Here is a 17,600-nt window from a genome sequence, read left to right as displayed (position 1 = left end):
AAACTAGTCCACTTCTCCAAAGTAAATGGCTTTAGTGGTAGACGGGTGTGGCAAGTGTCCGGCATTTACATCATTCGGTTACATCAGTCATCCTGCTAATGTTTCTCACTTTGTTTCTGCCTCTAGCACACCATCATCCCACGGGGGTCTTTGTCTCTCAAGGTGCTTGCAGAGCTGCCTATCATAGTGGTGCTGATGTATCAGGTTAGTGACATACTCCTTATCTTCTCTTACTATATCCATCATGCTGTAACACTTGGTGGAAAAGAGATAAGTGAAATGGGTTAACTTCTTTTTGTCTTAAACTGCAAAGGAAAAACATTAAAATGACAGTGAATTCAAAAGTTTAGAGTGAAATATGCTTCCTCTTTAGGGATGGAAATTAAGTTTCCATTTACTTGAAAGATTTTGACACCGCTAACTGAATTGACTCATCTGCATTTTGAGATAATTGGAGTCATGGAAGTTTTGGCATATTACCATGGGGTTTGGGAATGAATCACTTCAGCTGTAATAATGTGTGTGTTTTTAAATGAGTTTTTTTATTTTTTATTATTAAGTAAGATTGTATCTTTTTTTCTGTGCCCTCAGCTATATAAGCTGAACATTCACAACGTGGTGTCAGAGTTTGTGCCCCTCATCATGAACACCATCATGCTCCAGGTGTCTCCGCAGGCCAGGTAAGATGCATCTGTGTATGTGTGTGTCCATGCAGGCTTATTTTTGTGAGATCAGATAAGAGGTTTAGCGTGCCTTTAACACGTTTCGTTTTACAGCCCTAGAAATGATTTCGGGCACGTTTAGAAGATTTTGGTTTTTTTTTTCTTCTTCTCCCGCGCAAAGTTTGTTGATGGTGTTGCTCGGCACTTTGCCTGCCAAAGCTGGAGTTTGAATCCATTTGGGGATGTTAAAATTGTAGAAATTGGCTTAGCGGGAGGTGAAACCTCTTGGGGTAGGAAGAGGGTTGTGTTAAGCATTCCGAACAGGACGGAAATGGAGCAGAGTTAATTTAGAAGAAATACCTCAGCAGTCTCTGGTAGGTATAGAGAAAGTTTCTTCCTGATGTGCATAGAATTGAGTCCCATGCGTAGACCCTTAACTTCAACCTATGTGATTGCCACCTACTGCAGGTAATCAGCATCATTAATGTCTTTCAATTTTGCTGTTTCCTTTGCAGGCAACACAAGCTTTATAACAAGGAGTTGTATGCAGACTTCATTGCTGCGCAGATCAAGACTCTGTCATTTCTAGCCTACATCATCAGAATCTACCAGGTAAACCCGTTTTGATGACTGTGTTGCATCAGTTTCCACTGTCAGTCAATAGATTTAATGAGTCATTCTTCCTCACAGGAAAAAAAATGCCATTTATAGTTAGAGCCCTTTTACTTGCATCATAGGATGGCTTTTCTCACTAGTCCTGTTTTGTAGGATTGTTCCCTGGATATCATTTATTCTTGCAGGTGTCAGGTGATTGGCAGGAAGCAGAGTGTAACATAATGTGCTCGCTGATATGAAGGCACCGAAGCTGGGGAGAAATAAAGATACAAAAGACACTTTGAAAACTTAAATTAAGACTTTATATCTACTTAACTTTTTCCACATTGAACAAAACGAATGGCACAAATAGTGTCTTCTGAAACTTCACTGACTGTGTGCACACATTATCAGGAACAGAGTAAGAAAATAAAACCTCAGACAGTTGGTGCAAACATCCAAGAACACTGATAATACCATAAAAAGGCCTTCTATTAGGAGGAATTTAGTTAACCGTTGTTTGTACTGTAATAGACACCACACAAATTAAATTAAAAGATATTTTAAAAAACATTGAATCATGGTTCAAATATTTGGCTTGCATTTGGTATTTACTTGTATAATGTTTTTGCAGGAACTAGCTTGCTTCCATACTGCAATTTTACATAGAAATTGTGCCTTTTAATCATAAGTTATATGTGTGTGTGTCTGTCCTATCAGGACCTGGTAGGGAAGTACTCTCAGCAGATGGTAAAGGGTATGCTGCAGCTGCTGTCCAACTGCCCCTCTGAGACCGCTCACCTCCGCAAGGAATTGCTCATCGCAGCCAAGCACATCCTCACGACTGACCTGCGTAGCCGTATGTACACACTCAAAAACGGACACACACACACCACATAAATGCATATAACCTAATGTGAAAGAGGAAAGTGAGAAGATTTCATGCTTTTTTTCCTCAGTAAAAGTTGAAGAAACTTTGAGGCTAATTGTAGTTGGATGTGTTCTTCCTGGTCAAAACATTAGCAGCGCAGATCCTTGCCAAGTCACTCTTCATTTTTCCCATTTCACACTTCTGAAATAACATTTTTATTAGCTGTCAAACTGCGCTGTAGAACCTCATTTTGATTTGGTGACTGAGCAGTGAAAAGTGAGACTGACTGAAATGGAATAAAAGCTCAACCAGCCATCAGTGAAATCTTGAGACTCCGATGCACATTTTGGATCATTTTGTGCATTATGCTGTGAGTTACTTCTGCGGCTCAATCCATTTCCACTGATTCTTCTCATTTGACATTATGGAGTTGCAGAAAACTGATGAAACTATCTAACCACAATTAGGTGTTTGAGTGGCAGTTATGCTCTTGCTGCCAAAGCAGGGAAATGGGCAGTGATAGTTATTATGTTTATTATTATTATTTTATGCAATAAAACAAACATTTCTATCATTTTATGTTTGCTTTATTACTCTCTTGTCGTACACTTCTTTTCTGGGTCACACTTAAAATCATGCCATGAAAGTATATCTTTTTGTGTTTCAGAGTTTATACCTTGCATGGACAAACTTTTTGATGAAGCCATCCTCATTGGTTCTGGTTACACCGCTCGGGAGACTCTTAGGTGAGTTTGTGTGTGTGCACAATCATTTGATCTCCTTTGTGTTAGTACCCCCTCTCTCTCTTGTTGTTGATTTCTCAGCCAGGTGCATGTTAAGTGTCCTAGCATATTAATCAGGCAGTTTTTGATGCTGTCGAAATACGGGGGGAAGCTGACTCCCAACACTGCACCACAGATCGCACTGTCAAGTTGTCATGTACAGAAGCATCTCCAGAGGGCAGGCTGCCCGCACATCCTCCCTTAGGTCGATTTCAATACCTCGTTGACCCTCTTCACATGCCAACTAGCACACCTCATCAACAAAATAGCTGTCATTTTGCATTAGTACGACATAGGAAACAAGGCAGTTGGCTGAAAACTGGCAGGACTATTAGCATCACTCATTAGTTCATCTTCTCTCTCCTTCTCTTTCTCCCTCACTGTTTCAGTTGCATCTCAAAGCTACTTATCATATCTGAAAAGCTTTTTATGACTTTGCTTTCCTGATTACAATTTTTTTTTTCTAACTTTTAGTAAATGCTGGTTTCTCACTACTAAAAGTCATGAAACATGGTTATAAATCTGTTGTAGATGCCATAGTAAAATGTTTCTCTTTCTTTCCAGACCCTTGGCCTACAGCACATTAGCAGACCTGGTGCACCATGTTCGTCAGAACTTGCCCCTGACAGATTTATCCTTAGCTGTACAGCTCTTTGCTAAGAACATTGATGACGAGTCGCTTCCCAGTAACATCCAGACCATGTCCTGCAAGCTGCTGCTCAACCTGGTAGACTGCATCCGCTCAAAGTCCGAGCAGGAGAACGGCAACGGACGGGACATCCTAATGAGGATGCTAGAGGTGAGCTGCACAGAGCTTGGATCGAGAGAAAAGACACTGTTTTATATTTCATACATATTGATTAGGAAATATTGAGTCGAATTTTCCCTCTTTCTCCTATAAATCAGGTGTTCGTGCTCAAGTTTCACACCATTGCACGCTACCAGCTTGTCTCCATCTTCAAGAAGTGCAAGCCCCAGTCAGAGATGGGTGTGGTTGACCCAGGAGCGTTACCCGGCGTACCAGCCACACCCACTCCCTCCACCACCCCGGCCATTCCCCCTCCCGCTCCTCCAACACCCGTTCCCGCGGCGCCTCCACCCCCAGCAACGTCCTTTGACCGACCTGGTGAAAAAGAAGACAAGCAGACATTTCAGGTGTCTGACTGCCGAAGCTTAGTCAAGACTCTGGTGTGCGGCGTGAAAACAATTACGTGGGGCATCACCTCTTGTAAGGCCCCTGGAGGTGAGTGGCCACAGATTCATGCTCAACAACCAAAAGCATCTAGCAAGGTGTCTGCATGTAACCCCATGTCAATCACTGACTGTTTGATTTGGACTTGCATGCATGCATGTCTTATTTTCTTGTTTTTTAACTTTTTTCCAGAGGCTCAATTCATTCCTAACAAGCAGCTTCAGCCAAAAGAGACACAAATCTACATTAAGTTGGTGAAATACGCCATGCAGGCCTTGGACATCTACCAGGTACAGCCAAAGATCTTGACTTTACTGCCAGTGTTGTAATTTTTTGCAAGTCTTTTGGAATAGAAAGCATATATAAAATCCCTAACAAATAAGCATATGGCAGGAAGGCATGGCTCTGATGAATCCTTTTATGTAAATCCAAATCAGCCCAGTTTAACAACTCATTTTTCTCCTGACCAGGTACAAGTTGCCAATAACCAGCAGACGTACATTAGGGTGGCCAACTGTCAGACTGTACGCATGAAGGAGGAGAAAGAGGTTCTGGAGCACTTTGCTGGGGTCTTCACTATGATGAACCCCCTCACATTCAAGGAGATTTTTCAGACAACCGTGCCGTACATGGTGGAGAGGATCTCCAAGAACTATGCACTGCAGGTACATGCTGTCTCGCATAGAGACAAAAAATGCATCATTAGTTTTGTAATATCTCAGTCAATACATACACTGTTCCAACAAAAAGACCTTTAGACATAATTCATCACTCGTGCTTGACTTAAATTTCTTGTTTTCTTTCCTCAGATTGTGGCAAATTCTTTCCTGGCCAACCTGTCAACGTCGGCTCTATTTGCTACCATCTTAGTAGAGTATCTTCTTGAGAGACTACCAGAGATGGGTTCCAATGTTGAGCTCTCAAACCTTTACCTCAAGCTCTTTAAACTAGTCTTTGGCTCAGTGTCACTATTCGCTGCTGAGAATGAGCAGATGCTCAAGGTAAGCAGGTGTTTCTGTCTTTTTTGTGAGGCTCTTTTTTTTCTTTATCTTTGTAGCTCTTTACTGATATGTCTGTCCCTGTTTCCTCAGCCACACCTCCACAAGATTGTGAACAGCTCGATGGAGCTGGCCCAGTCAGCTAAGGAACCCTACAACTACTTCCTGCTTCTCCGGGCTCTCTTCCGCTCCATTGGTGGAGGCAGCCACGACCTGCTCTACCAGGAGTTCCTACCCCTCCTGCCTAACCTGCTGCAAGGTAAAGCCTCACTCCACATCATGAACTGTGACAAGGTAATACTTTGTTCTCTTCTTATGTCCAATCTCCCCTTCCATGCTATCAGGTCTGAACATGCTCCAGAGTGGCCTTCACAAGCAGCACATGAAGGATTTATTTGTGGAGCTGTGCTTGACAGTGCCAGTGCGTCTGAGCTCCTTGCTGCCCTACCTACCCATGCTGATGGATCCGCTGGTGTCCGCCCTCAATGGCTCTCAGACTCTGGTCAGCCAGGGCCTTCGCACCCTGGAGCTGTGTGTGGACAACCTCCAGCCTGACTTCCTCTACGACCACATTCAGCCTGTCAGGGCAGAACTCATGCAGGTGGGGAGTTGTTCTTATCATCATGACCAATACTTGCGCCACCCAGTTCATTTCTTATTGAGCTGCTTGGCAGATCCAAAAAAATTCTCATTCATATCCATTCATTAGACAATTCTCTCAGTCATACTTCTCATTTGTCCCCTCTAGTGGTCGACAATGGACATGGCAGTATCTGCAGACAAAACACTGAACTAGGATCACTTACACAGCTCTACACTATAGTAAGGATAGATAGTTATGATTAGATTATTACTGCAATGCTATCAATATACAGTATCTACCTACAGGGACTTTTAGCTTTCCTTGCACTTTGTTTAATTTCAATGAAGTGCAGATTGTGAAAACTCAAATGACAAACTTGAGGTTCTTCTACCTGGAACAAACTTCATCAAACAGAGGTCCAGTGTGTAAGATTTTATTCAGTTGGTTGCAATCTGCAACCTCGCCACAAGATGCCACTAAACCCTACACACTGGACCTTTTAAACTAGAATGAGCAAACTTTCACAGATGTTATTGGTACCTTGTTTGTTTTTGCTTTTGCTTAATCTTGGAATACACTGAAGTTTTACTTTTTATTGATACTGCGCTATTTTAATTAGTATTTGTTGTGGTTGTTGATATGGATCCCAGGAAGACAAGCAACAACTTTGTGGAAGCTAATGGGGATCCAATAAAGAAGCAACACAGTTTAATTAACTGCTTCTATATTTCCTTTCAACACCAATGCTTATAATTTACCTCCTTCTCTTCCTGTGCTGCAGGCCCTGTGGCGTACCCTCCGTAACCCCGCCGAGAGCATCTCTCATGTAGCCTACAGGGTGTTGGGAAAGTTTGGTGGCAGCAACAGGAAGATGCTGAAGGAGTCTCAGAGGCTGCATTACGTGGTGACTGAGGTGCAGGGACCTAGCATCAAGTCCGAATTCACTGACTGCAAGGCGTCCATACAGCTACCAATGGAGAAGGTAGGACTCCACTGTTAATATTGTAGTGAATGTGTGCTTCGTGCTCTCCATTTTAAGTTGTTTGCAGAACTCTGAGGAGGAAAGTTTTTTGATGATTCACTCAGTCAATCATTCTCTCCCTTTTCACCTTTTTGTATTTCAATTTTAGAAACAAGGAAATAAAAGTAAAGAGTTTGATATTCCTCATTATTGTGCCCCACTGAGAGCAATATATCCTTGTCAGGGGGTTGTGTGTGTGAGAGAGAGAGACTGAGTGAGGAGATGTGTGTGTCCTCCAGGTAATTAAATTCATCTCCTGCTTCTCCTCCTCATCCCAGTCAGTAATCATCAATCTAGTGTGGGCCACCATGACGGCATTATTTACTCTCACTAATGGCTGCTCCTTCTTTCTGGCTATTCTGTGTGTTTGCCATCATCACAGGCGCAGGCAGCACGCACAGACTCTCTCACACAATCTCACAAATGCTGCACACCCCCATGCACAGGCTGAAGGCATTAATCTGTAGCAGGCTCGTGGCACAGCCACACTGTTAGTTGGCACATTGAGAGAGTGCTGTAGGGTAGGTGGTGAGATCAAATAACATCGATCTGAATAACTTGACTCTCTCCAAGGTGGTACAACATGTAAAAATACTCACATGAATTTGAATTTGAAAATTCTTTTACCTTTCAAGTATTTTACCTCTCGAATCTTGTTATTTTTTTTACTGACCACTTCAGAAATATTTTCCAGTCAGCCTGTACTCTTAACAGGCTCAAGTAGAAAGCTGTGTTTTCTCAGAAGTTTGCATAAAAATCTTCCCTTCAATTTCTTATCTAAGTACTGGTAATGGCGTCAGAATCTGCCATCCAAATACACTGACAGGTCTACAATTCAATTCTGCTGCCCTCATCTCTCCTCTCAGTCTATTCTTGCATCCTTTTTATCTTCTCCCCTCTGTTCTGAGTGGCGTTAATTAGTTCATTTTCTCCCTTTTTAAGTGCCTGGCTGCTCTGGGTTGTCAGCCCATAATGTAGACATCATAATGACCTTTGCTTGGCCAGATGGCGCCCTGTGTTACCTCCTGAAAACGAATCACACATATGTATATCGCAATATAATTGCCAAGTGAATTATTTAGGAATATTGACGTTTTTGCAACATTGTCATTTCTGAATATAAAAAGGTGAAGATTTTGAAGGAAGATTTGTATTGTGTGTTCCCTCCAAGGCCATAGAGACAGCGCTGGACTGCCTGAAGAGTGCCAACACAGAGCCCTACTACAGACGACAGGCCTGGGAGGTCATTAAGTGTTTCCTGGTCGCCATGACCAGTCTGGATGACAATAAGCACGCTCTCTACCAGCTTCTGTCTCATCCCAAGTAAGTCAACATTCTGGGTTTGATTTTTGCCTTGGTATTGTGGTTTTTGTGGAATTTATTTACAATTAATTGTTTGTTATTTCCGTTGTAAAGCAGGATTGAATACTAAATTAGAGTATGAGCTTCAAGTAGGATAAATTAAGCCACCATGGCCTGATATTTTGATTGACTTGTTATTCTGGACATATTCAGTGTATTTCTATGTAGGGCTGGGCAATATATCAATCTTATATTGGTAACGTGATATGAGATTATATATTGTGTTAGATTTTGAATATTGTCATATTGCGATGGGGAGAAGTGTTGTCTCTTCCTGGTTTTAAAGGCTATATTACATAAGGTGATTTCCTGAACTTAGCCAGTGTTGTAAAAAGTACACAAAAATCATACTGTGTCCAATCTTACACAATAAAGATATTGTGTTAAAGTATTGCAGTATAAAAAATATTGCTGTATTATTTAAGGCCATATCACCCAGCCTTAGGTTGTCAACAAAAATGACAGGAGGTGCTCAATTGCATTTAGCTTTGAGTCCATACACAGCCAGGTCTCCTATCAATTATCCCCCCTCTTTAACCTTTACTAGACTGACTTGACCTTGACCTCGACCTCCACCCTGCCCACTGCTTTCCTCCCCATCTCTATGTAAATCGTCCCACCACCTGCAGACATCCCCTGCTTTCGCTCTTGCACGTCACGTCTTCACCACCCTCCCCACCACACACTGCCTCATCAATTCTGTCTCAAGAGCAAGACTTGCTAATTACAAACACGCAGCCTCCCCCCTCCACCCTCTGGCAGGCCTCACTGCGAGGCGGAGACACATACATGAACAGACAAACAGGAAGGGGGGTTGGTTGTCGGGTGGGTTAGTCGCATTACCATCATTGATCCCCGGGCAGGGGCTAATTGACTTTCCCCTGTCTGTTTACGCTACACCATGCCCCTTACACTCCTGTCATTCCACACTAACACACATGGATACGTCCATGCACACGTTTCTGCGAGGATAATGAAGTGTGTCAGTTATGATCAGGGGGCCTGCACCTGCTGCTTCCTCTCGTTGATTCGCAGTGCCCTCTCTCTTGAAAGATTTTGTCTCCTTTTTTCTCTCTCTCTCTGCCTCCTGTCATCTCCATCAAACCTTCTCTCATTGCCTCAGTATTTTGTCACTGTGAGTACAGCCTTTCACTTTTAAAAGAACAAGATACATAGAGCAAATCATGAAATGCCAAGTGGGGAGAATGGAGCAGCTTTAGGGTGGCAGGCCCCTGAATCAGTGAGGGGCATTTGATCCGACTTTTTATCAACAATGCCAGCCACCCCCAACTTTCTCTGCCCGTAACGTTTGACACTCACCCCTCCTCAATCCCTCCACCGACTTCTACTCTCTCCTCCTTCAAAGAGTAGTCTTTTAAATGGCAATAATGAAATGAAGCGATCCATCAGGTCTGCCCCTGGCGTGTGGGATTATAAAACACAAGCTCAAGCATGGAGAAAACAGCTGCTCAATCACACCATGGCCCAGTTGCCTTCAGCTGCAGTAAATAACAAAAATACCAACAGGGGACAAACAGGGAGGCGGAGGAATAGAAAGGCAGAAGGAGCTAAGGGGAGAGGAAAATTGAAGGACAAAGAAGCAGAGTTTCAGGTTCGGGGACCGCAGACAGGCAATGGACTTGGATCTTAATTTTAAATATTGAGCAATCAGGCTGAACCCAAATTTTTTAGCTTAAATAAAGGTTCTGTGCCACAGACACGTGAATACATTGTCCTTGTTAGTATGTCATTCCTTAATTCATTGTGTGGCTTTCTCTCCAATTAGCTTCACAGAGAAGTGGATCCCCAATGTAATCATCTCTCACCGCTACAAAGCACAAGACACGCCCGCCCGCAGAACTTTTGAACAGGCCCTGACTGGGGCCTTCATGTCTGCTGTGATAAAGGACCTGAGGCCCAGCGCGCTGCCCTTCGTGGCCAGCCTGATTCGCCATTACACCATGGTCGCTGTGGCTCAGCAGTGTGGTGAGGGACTAGTTCTCTTTGTATTCTCTATGTCTAATATTAGCTTTCTGTTAAACGCTGGCATTGGTATGCATTCCCAGCTGCACAAGAAAAAATCAGTCACTTTCCACTTCAGTCCTTTCTCTGCTTTTATTATTATTTAAAATTCTGGCTTTTTCATTTTCATATAACACAACATAAAAATATATTTCACACAAAACTCCTCTCCTCTTGTCCGCCTCCTTTATCCCAGGTCCGTTCCTGCTGCCATCCTACCAGCTTGGCAGCCAGCCAAGTACAGCCATGTTCCACAGTGAGGAGAACGGCTCAAAGGGCATGGATCCACTGGTTCTGATCGATGCCATTGCTATCTGCATGGCCTACGAGGAGAAGGAGCTGTGTAAGATTGGGGAAGTGGCCCTGGCTGTCATCTTCGATGTGGCCAGCATCATCCTTGGCTCCAAGGAGAGGGTAAGTCACTGAGAGGAGGGTATTGGCAGGCTCAGATATTTGTGAATATAACTTAAGGAAATGATTTCGCTCAACACTCAGGCACAACTACTCTGAATGACTGATTACTTGCATTTACATAATGAAGTTTGATCTGATACACCTTTAATCAGATTGAAGGGTTTTTGTTGTTTTATAATTATTCTTCAATGTGTATGATGTATGTTTTCATATGTTTATAGTTGTTCAATCAGTAAATCATCTCAGCCCTTCTCTACTTCCTCAGGCGTGCCAGCTGCCCTTGTTCTCCTACATTGTGGAGCGTCTGTGCGCCTGCTGCTATGAGCAGGCCTGGTACGCCAAGCTTGGCGGTGTGGTGTCCATCAAGTTCCTGATGGAGAGACTGCCTCTGATCTGGGTGCTACAGAACCAGCTCACCTTTCTCAAGGCCCTGCTCTTTGTCATGATGGACCTCACTGGAGAGGTAAGAGGAAATGACTGAATAATCTAACATTTAGCAAATATGATAAAAAGAAGTAGATGATTTACCTGCTTCTATTTGTTGTCGACTTTTGTTTTCACATGCTGTTTCCAACTTTCTTCTTGTGTCGCACCACTGTACTCTCACTGCAGTGGCATTGTACTAACTACCTTATTGATTTTCATAAGGTGTCAAATGGAGCGGTAGCCATGGCCAAGACCACTCTGGAGCAGCTGCTAGTACGCTGTGCCACTCCACTGAAAGATGAAGAAAAGACAGAGGAGCTGCTGGCTGCCCAGGACAAGTCTTTCCACATGGTCACACACGACCTTGTCCGAGAGGTCACCTCTCCCAACTCGACCGTCAGAAAGCAGGCCATGCACTCCCTCCAGGTGCTGGCCCACGTCACTGGCAAGAGTGTTACTGTCATCATGGAACCACACAAAGAGGTAAACAAGGACTGAATGCCGTGGTAGTTCGGGACTTTCTGTGAAATGCACCTGTCTATTTAGTTTAAACACAAAATAAGCTACAATCAAGGACCGTGTCTGAACACCCTGGACTGATGCCTTCTGAGAGTGTATCAATTTTGAAATTTAACTTGAGAGTCAAACAGAAAAATGTCTTTTAATCTACATTAATTTATTGTTTTCTGTGGGTTTTTTTCACTTCAGGTTTTGCAAGATATGGTTCCCCCCAAGAAACACCTGCTCCGCCACCAGCCTGCCAATGCCCAGATCGGCCTGATGGAGGGCAACACCTTCTGCACCACCCTGCAGCCCCGTCTCTTTACAATGGACCTCAATGTCATGGAGCATAAGGTCTTCTACACAGAGGTATGTAAGATGCCGAAGTCATTAATTACATCAGTCACATAATCAAGATCTACTTCTCCAAATTGTCCTTTTAATTTTTTATGTCATGTTCATCTCATATATTGTTATTGATTTATGAATATTTACACAAACACCTTGAAGCACACTGTAAGCGTCCCCCGTCCCCCCCCCCCACACAAAAAATATTCTTAAATGACATAATTTTGCACAGTAATATTAAAAACGATCAATGTAACCTTTTGCATGCGTTTCCTCCCTCTCCAGCTGTTGAACCTGTGTGAGGCAGAGGATGCTGCTCTGATGAAGCTGCCCTGTTACAAGAGCCTCCCCTCTCTGGTTCCCCTCCGCATTGCTGCTCTCAGTGAGTAGGCTCTGCTGAACCTGATATTGGTCCCATGTATTGTGGAATTTTTCAATTGCTACTCGTGTTTTGTGTTCAAAGCAAGTCAATCTGGATGAAATACATAAACTGTTATTAATATGATTGTTGACCATATTTTCTCGCTCTTATCTTTGTTTTACCTCAGTGTGTTATGTTAGTAATATTAATCATTTTGTTACATTTATAGGCATTTAAAACTGAATTCACTTGTCAGAAGTTAAATGTTTCTTTTCTGTTCAGATGCCCTGGCAGCCTGTAATTACTTGCCACAGTCCAGAGAGAAGATCATTGCTGCCCTGTTTAAAGCCCTCAACTCCACCAACAATGAACTCCAGGAAGCTGGCGAGGCATGCATGAGGAAGGTCAGTGCAACAGCTCTGTTCCGTTTCTTGTTGCTTTGTGATTGGTTTATTTAATTTTTCAAATGATTATATGACTTACAGGAAATGTTACATCTGAAATTAGCTTCAGCCCTCAAACCCATCATCTTTAAGTATGATGCGTCCGTTTTTGTTATAGACACTTGAAAAAAGTGAAGGATTTTCTCATATTTTCAAAAGTTATTATAAGCATATACAATACCATGATAGAAAATGGGATTGTATATGCTGCGAGAAAATTTTACTCTTTGGCTTTTTTATGGTTTAAATCTGTAAACCCAAAGCTGTGGATTTTGGAATCCACAATCTTTACCACCTGTTGCAAGACATTTGTCACAGGGCAACACTGCCATTTATTTCCCTCCTATCTTGGCGTCTTAACATTGGTGCCCGGTTTGTTTCTGAATTGATTTGGAATTAATTTCAAGAGTTTATCGATTACTTAGAAAGCCCAGACCTTTGTGATATCCCTTACTTCAGCTGCAATTCCCTTTGAGCAGAAAACACAGACCCACAGACCTGACCTTTCTAAATCTGGATTAAAGACTGTGCCCTTAAACTATGAAGCAGTCAACCCAAGATCAGACTAGTGATTTTGGTGGCACCCTTTAAATCCTTTCTAAAACCACATTTTCTACACCTTTGAAATTGCCTTCGACTGTGTCACCCTTATGCTCTCTCCTCTTAATTTATCCCTTTGTATCATTTGTGCTTTCGTTATTTTATGTTTTGTTATGTTATGCTTGTTTTGTTTTCTAAGTATAGTGTTTTATTATCTTGTTTTCCTGGTTCTCCTCCTTTCCGCCTTCATTAGTCTTTTATCTGCATCACTCATGTCATTTGCCATCTGAAAAGTCCTTTGTTAATCTTCCCCTCATAGTTTCCCCACCCAGTTATCTTCATATGGACCTCCCTCTGCTTTATCACACTCTCCCTGAACCATCCCTGCCTCTATCTATCAAAGTATCCATACAATCTTCGCCTCTATCCATCTATCCCAAGCTCTTTTTCCCTCCATTTCTGTGTCCTTCATTTTCTGTCTTTGCCACCGTCACTCCTTTTCACTATCCTGTGATTTTTTATTTTTTATTTTTTTGCCTCGCCATTCTTTTCTCTCCATTCTTTCATCTCTGCCCTGCTACCACTAATGAGCGTTGCCATGGCCCGATCGATACAGGATGGAGTGTTTGTTCTCAGCACTGAGAGGAAAATGAATGTGGCTGCCATGCATCATTCCCTCCCGACTGTGTGAGGGTGTGGGTGTGCGTCATCAGTGTTTGGTGTTGGCAAGTGTGCTTGGTTATGGCTGGTCATGCCCTCATTTGAGTGGTCTTAGTTTCTTAATGGAGATACAGGGGCTAGCGAGAGCAGTTCATGGGGCTAGAAAACATGACAAGGCCAGGTCTCATGTCGAGACCAAAATATTTGTTAAAGGGAAATTAAAATGATTTGGTTTAATGCATTGTGGGAAAAATATCTGGCCAAAGATCTGAAAAATACTTTGAATTTTTGACAGCATCAGCGCTTTAAAGAGTTGATTAAACTTCATCAATAATGTTTCCCTGCACTCTATTTTAGTTCCTGGAAGGTGCGACTATCGAGGTCGACCAGATCCACACACACATGCGCCCCCTGCTGATGATGCTGGGTGACTACCGCAGCTTGACGCTCAACGTGGTGAACCGCCTGACCTCTGTCACACGTCTTTTCCCCAACTCCTTCAATGACAAGTTCTGTGATCAGATGATGGTGAGAAATTATAGATTCTTTTCTCCACCTCCTCCTCATCGCACAACATCAACAGTTAATTGTGGCATCAGTGTGGAGAACATGACCACCAAAGCTTTTAACTGTGCTAGGCTTTAAATGATAGATTATTTTACAGTATCTTAATACTTGAGTAGGTTACATTTTGAATATTCTACTGAATATACTGCAGATGTAATCTAATAAGGCTGTTTTAAGTATTTTTTTGAATGCCAAATATAAGTATGAGAGAAGTTATGTATGCCATTTCTCTTTAAAATTAGCAACTACTTGCTTATTATACTAAAAGGATATTATAAAAAAAAGCTTTGCAGCAGATATTTAGTTTTTGGTTGAAACTGTGTTAAGAATATATTCCCTGAATCTCCAGTGAATGTTAGGTCTGTGTTGGTGCCATCTGGATGTCAATCTTGTCTCTCTTTGTCTTTCTCAGCAACACCTGAGGAAGTGGATGGAGGTGGTTGTAATAACACACAAGGGAGGCCAGCGCAGTGACGGCAGTGTAAGTATACACAGTTCAGACAGTCCCATACACACACCTCACAGCACTGAGAAAATCAATACAAATGTGAAGCTTCCATCATGCATAACATGTAGATGTACCCTGTGTCTTTTAGTTACTTTTTCTAGAAATCTTGTTTCGATGCAATATAGAAGCAGTCAGAGCCTATAGGAGCAGCTCAATACAGCCGATGACTGGAATCCTTTTTTTTTTTTGTTCAGTTGATGTCCTGCCTAAACCAAACAGCACTCAATGAAGGGACAGAGAAATTGCCCCTCAAACACACAAAGCCACAGTCACATATAGCCAACACCTCCTCAGTGTGGACTCCTCCCAGATGAGTTGTGAGTGGCCATATTACAATCAATGATTAATTAGGCGCCAGGCAGGCGGTGGTGGGCCCAGCGCTGCGTCTCCTCATTATCTCCCCGACAGATAACCTTGTAAAGGCAGAGAAAAGGTGAGAGAGAGGAAGGAGAGGGGGGAAAAAAACAGCTGCCTCTCCCTCATAGAAATAATGTCCACTTTTTCCTCCCTTCTCTTTATGCGAGTTCATCCTGCCTCATCTCAAAATGGTTTGTTTAATTAGATGCAAATTAGCCCTTTGTCTTCTCCTCCCTCCAACTTGTGCTCTTTGTGGTTGTTGACAGCAAGGCTGGCAGTGACAATAAAGCCAGGGTCAGGGGGTGAATTAGCTTAGCCTGATAAAGACAAAAAGAGGAGAAGGAAGGATGGAACAGGGCTGAGCAGGATCGTCTGAAGACATGTAGGCATGCAAGAGGGCTTTGACAGAGAGGAGGAGAATATGGAGTAAAGTATTGAGGTGAGAGGAGGAGTAAAGAGCTTGTATTAGAGAAAAGGTAAAACACCAAAAACAAAATGTCAGTTGCTGTATTCATGACCTGATATCTGTCAGGAGAGTGTTTTCCTCCAAATGCCATGGAATCAATGTTGCTCGACTGACGTTCCACTGTGGCCCCTGCCCCGTTATCCATCCACTGCAGAGAAAAGTTGTTCCCGAGGTCACTCGTAAAGGTTGCTTCCGTCTCGCCATCCATTTCATTATCACCTTGTCTTATCTGCTCACTTTCCATATGGAACAAAGACAGACAACACACAGCCACACACACAAATGCACACATAATGCTCTACTGACTCTGATCATTGTCTCCCGTTCCGGCACAGCCTGCGTTGGAGGGCGTTGAGGTGAGATGTGACCTGGTGTTGCGCCCTCTGTTGGTGACTCTCTTGTCAGTGATTTAAACCTAGTTGAACCAATGTCGTGCTGGTGAATTGAACCAATGTCGTGGTAGTGGTGCTGGTGGAGTTACCCTGTATTTCTGTGTCCGTGTGTCTGTGGTTGTCTCCAGAAATGTTCCTGTCATCTCAGCCTTGCCCTAATATTTCTGACTGCTAAAGAAATGTCCAATTTTCCCCATTTCCCTTTGACTTTTGCACCCCTTAGATGTAGATAATACAAGGTTTCGGAAAATTGTCACAAAACTATCCCTTGTTTGTACAAATGTAATTCAGATCTCCTGCAACACAACTACCTAATGAGCACAGATTGCATTTTCTGTCGTTTGACCAAGATTCATCCTCGTCTTTCCACAGTGGCCGTCCTTCAAGACTATCAGAAATGATGTCCGTGTCTTGTTGCGTCATCTTCTCAAGATTTTCATTCGCTCCCTTCTTTCCTCTGCTCTTTTTCTGCTTTTTTTTCCTCTAGGAAATGAAGATCTGTTCTGCCATCATTAACCTTTTCCACCTGATCCCAGCTGCACCTCAGACTCTGGTCAAACCTCTGCTGGAGGTGGTCATGAAGACGGAGAGGGCTATGCTAATAGAGGTAGGACACTTAACACGACTCTTCAGATGGACTTGTAGAGACTGTCCAATCTTACTTTATGACTTACTTTAGGATTAGCAAGGAAATTCAAGAGCACAGCTCAAACAGTGATTCAAGAAAAGGAACATTTTCAACATTTTATTTTAGAAAGCAAACACTATTGAAAAAGATGTGTGGTGTGCTTTTCTGGTAATTCATGGTAGTGTGCCTTGGTCTTACAAGAGCACTTGTGGCATGTAGATGAATGAAGCAAGAAAAAAAAGATGAGGATGAAGAGGAAAATGACCTGAACAAAAAATTACCATAGTAATGTTAAAGTATGTTACAGCTAGAAAAAGGGTCATCGACATTACTTAAGACATTTAATAGCTGAAGTAAGCAATGCATGATTATATTACAATAAATCCCTGAAAACTCTCTTGATGATCTCATGATATTAGTTTTTCCATCCTGGGATAAGCGTCCTAATCCTGTTTGATCTCTATCTGATGTATAGTCTTAATGGCACATTAAACTCTGCGATTAAGCGCAGATCTTCACAAGAATTCAAATTTTTCATTCTCCTTTTTCTACCTGTTTCCTTTACTTTGTCTCCTCTCCTCCCTCTCTCCCCCCTCCTGTGTCAGGCTGGCAGTCCATTCAGGGAGCCTTTGATCAAGTTCCTGACACGTCACCCATCTCAGACTGTGGAGCTGTTCATGATGGAGGCTACGTTGAACGACCCTCAGTGGAGCCGCATGTTCATGGTCAGACACCTAAGTAGCAGTCCCTTCAGTCTTTTCATTGACACATTTGCCAATAAAAAAGCATTTTGCTGCCTCAGTTATGGGCTGTAATCAAGGATATACTGGGTATTTCGAAGCTCAGTGGTCCTGTTAAGACCAAATTTAGATGGATCTTCCCAGTAAATATTCTTTACTTTG

At 42.6% G+C, this 17,600-nt stretch overlaps 1 protein-coding gene across 1 annotated transcript in view; it reads left to right on the top strand.

The window, feature by feature from the left end:
- The window catches only part of trrap (transformation/transcription domain-associated protein), an 80,580-nt gene that overhangs the window by 4,570 nt on the left and 58,410 nt on the right, over positions 1 to 17,600 (top strand). The window contains exons 9-33 of the mRNA XM_073489480.1: positions 127 to 204; positions 592 to 680; positions 1,178 to 1,274; positions 1,977 to 2,115; positions 2,795 to 2,873; positions 3,474 to 3,708; positions 3,816 to 4,152; positions 4,294 to 4,391; positions 4,572 to 4,766; positions 4,911 to 5,102; positions 5,193 to 5,358; positions 5,444 to 5,700; positions 6,464 to 6,664; positions 7,875 to 8,026; positions 9,852 to 10,051; positions 10,284 to 10,501; positions 10,767 to 10,964; positions 11,150 to 11,410; positions 11,636 to 11,797; positions 12,062 to 12,158; positions 12,420 to 12,541; positions 14,138 to 14,308; positions 14,760 to 14,828; positions 16,558 to 16,677; positions 17,304 to 17,423. Coding sequence (XP_073345581.1) covers positions 127 to 204; positions 592 to 680; positions 1,178 to 1,274; positions 1,977 to 2,115; positions 2,795 to 2,873; positions 3,474 to 3,708; positions 3,816 to 4,152; positions 4,294 to 4,391; positions 4,572 to 4,766; positions 4,911 to 5,102; positions 5,193 to 5,358; positions 5,444 to 5,700; positions 6,464 to 6,664; positions 7,875 to 8,026; positions 9,852 to 10,051; positions 10,284 to 10,501; positions 10,767 to 10,964; positions 11,150 to 11,410; positions 11,636 to 11,797; positions 12,062 to 12,158; positions 12,420 to 12,541; positions 14,138 to 14,308; positions 14,760 to 14,828; positions 16,558 to 16,677; positions 17,304 to 17,423 — 4,053 coding nt within the window. The remainder of the gene's footprint in view (positions 1 to 126; positions 205 to 591; positions 681 to 1,177; positions 1,275 to 1,976; positions 2,116 to 2,794; positions 2,874 to 3,473; positions 3,709 to 3,815; positions 4,153 to 4,293; positions 4,392 to 4,571; positions 4,767 to 4,910; positions 5,103 to 5,192; positions 5,359 to 5,443; positions 5,701 to 6,463; positions 6,665 to 7,874; positions 8,027 to 9,851; positions 10,052 to 10,283; positions 10,502 to 10,766; positions 10,965 to 11,149; positions 11,411 to 11,635; positions 11,798 to 12,061; positions 12,159 to 12,419; positions 12,542 to 14,137; positions 14,309 to 14,759; positions 14,829 to 16,557; positions 16,678 to 17,303; positions 17,424 to 17,600) is intronic.

The sequence above is a fragment of the Pagrus major genome, chromosome 20 (assembly GCF_040436345.1).
Source record: "Pagrus major chromosome 20, Pma_NU_1.0".
Taxonomy (NCBI): domain Eukaryota; kingdom Metazoa; phylum Chordata; class Actinopteri; order Spariformes; family Sparidae; genus Pagrus; species Pagrus major.
This window is presented reverse-complemented; position numbering and strand designations above follow the sequence as displayed.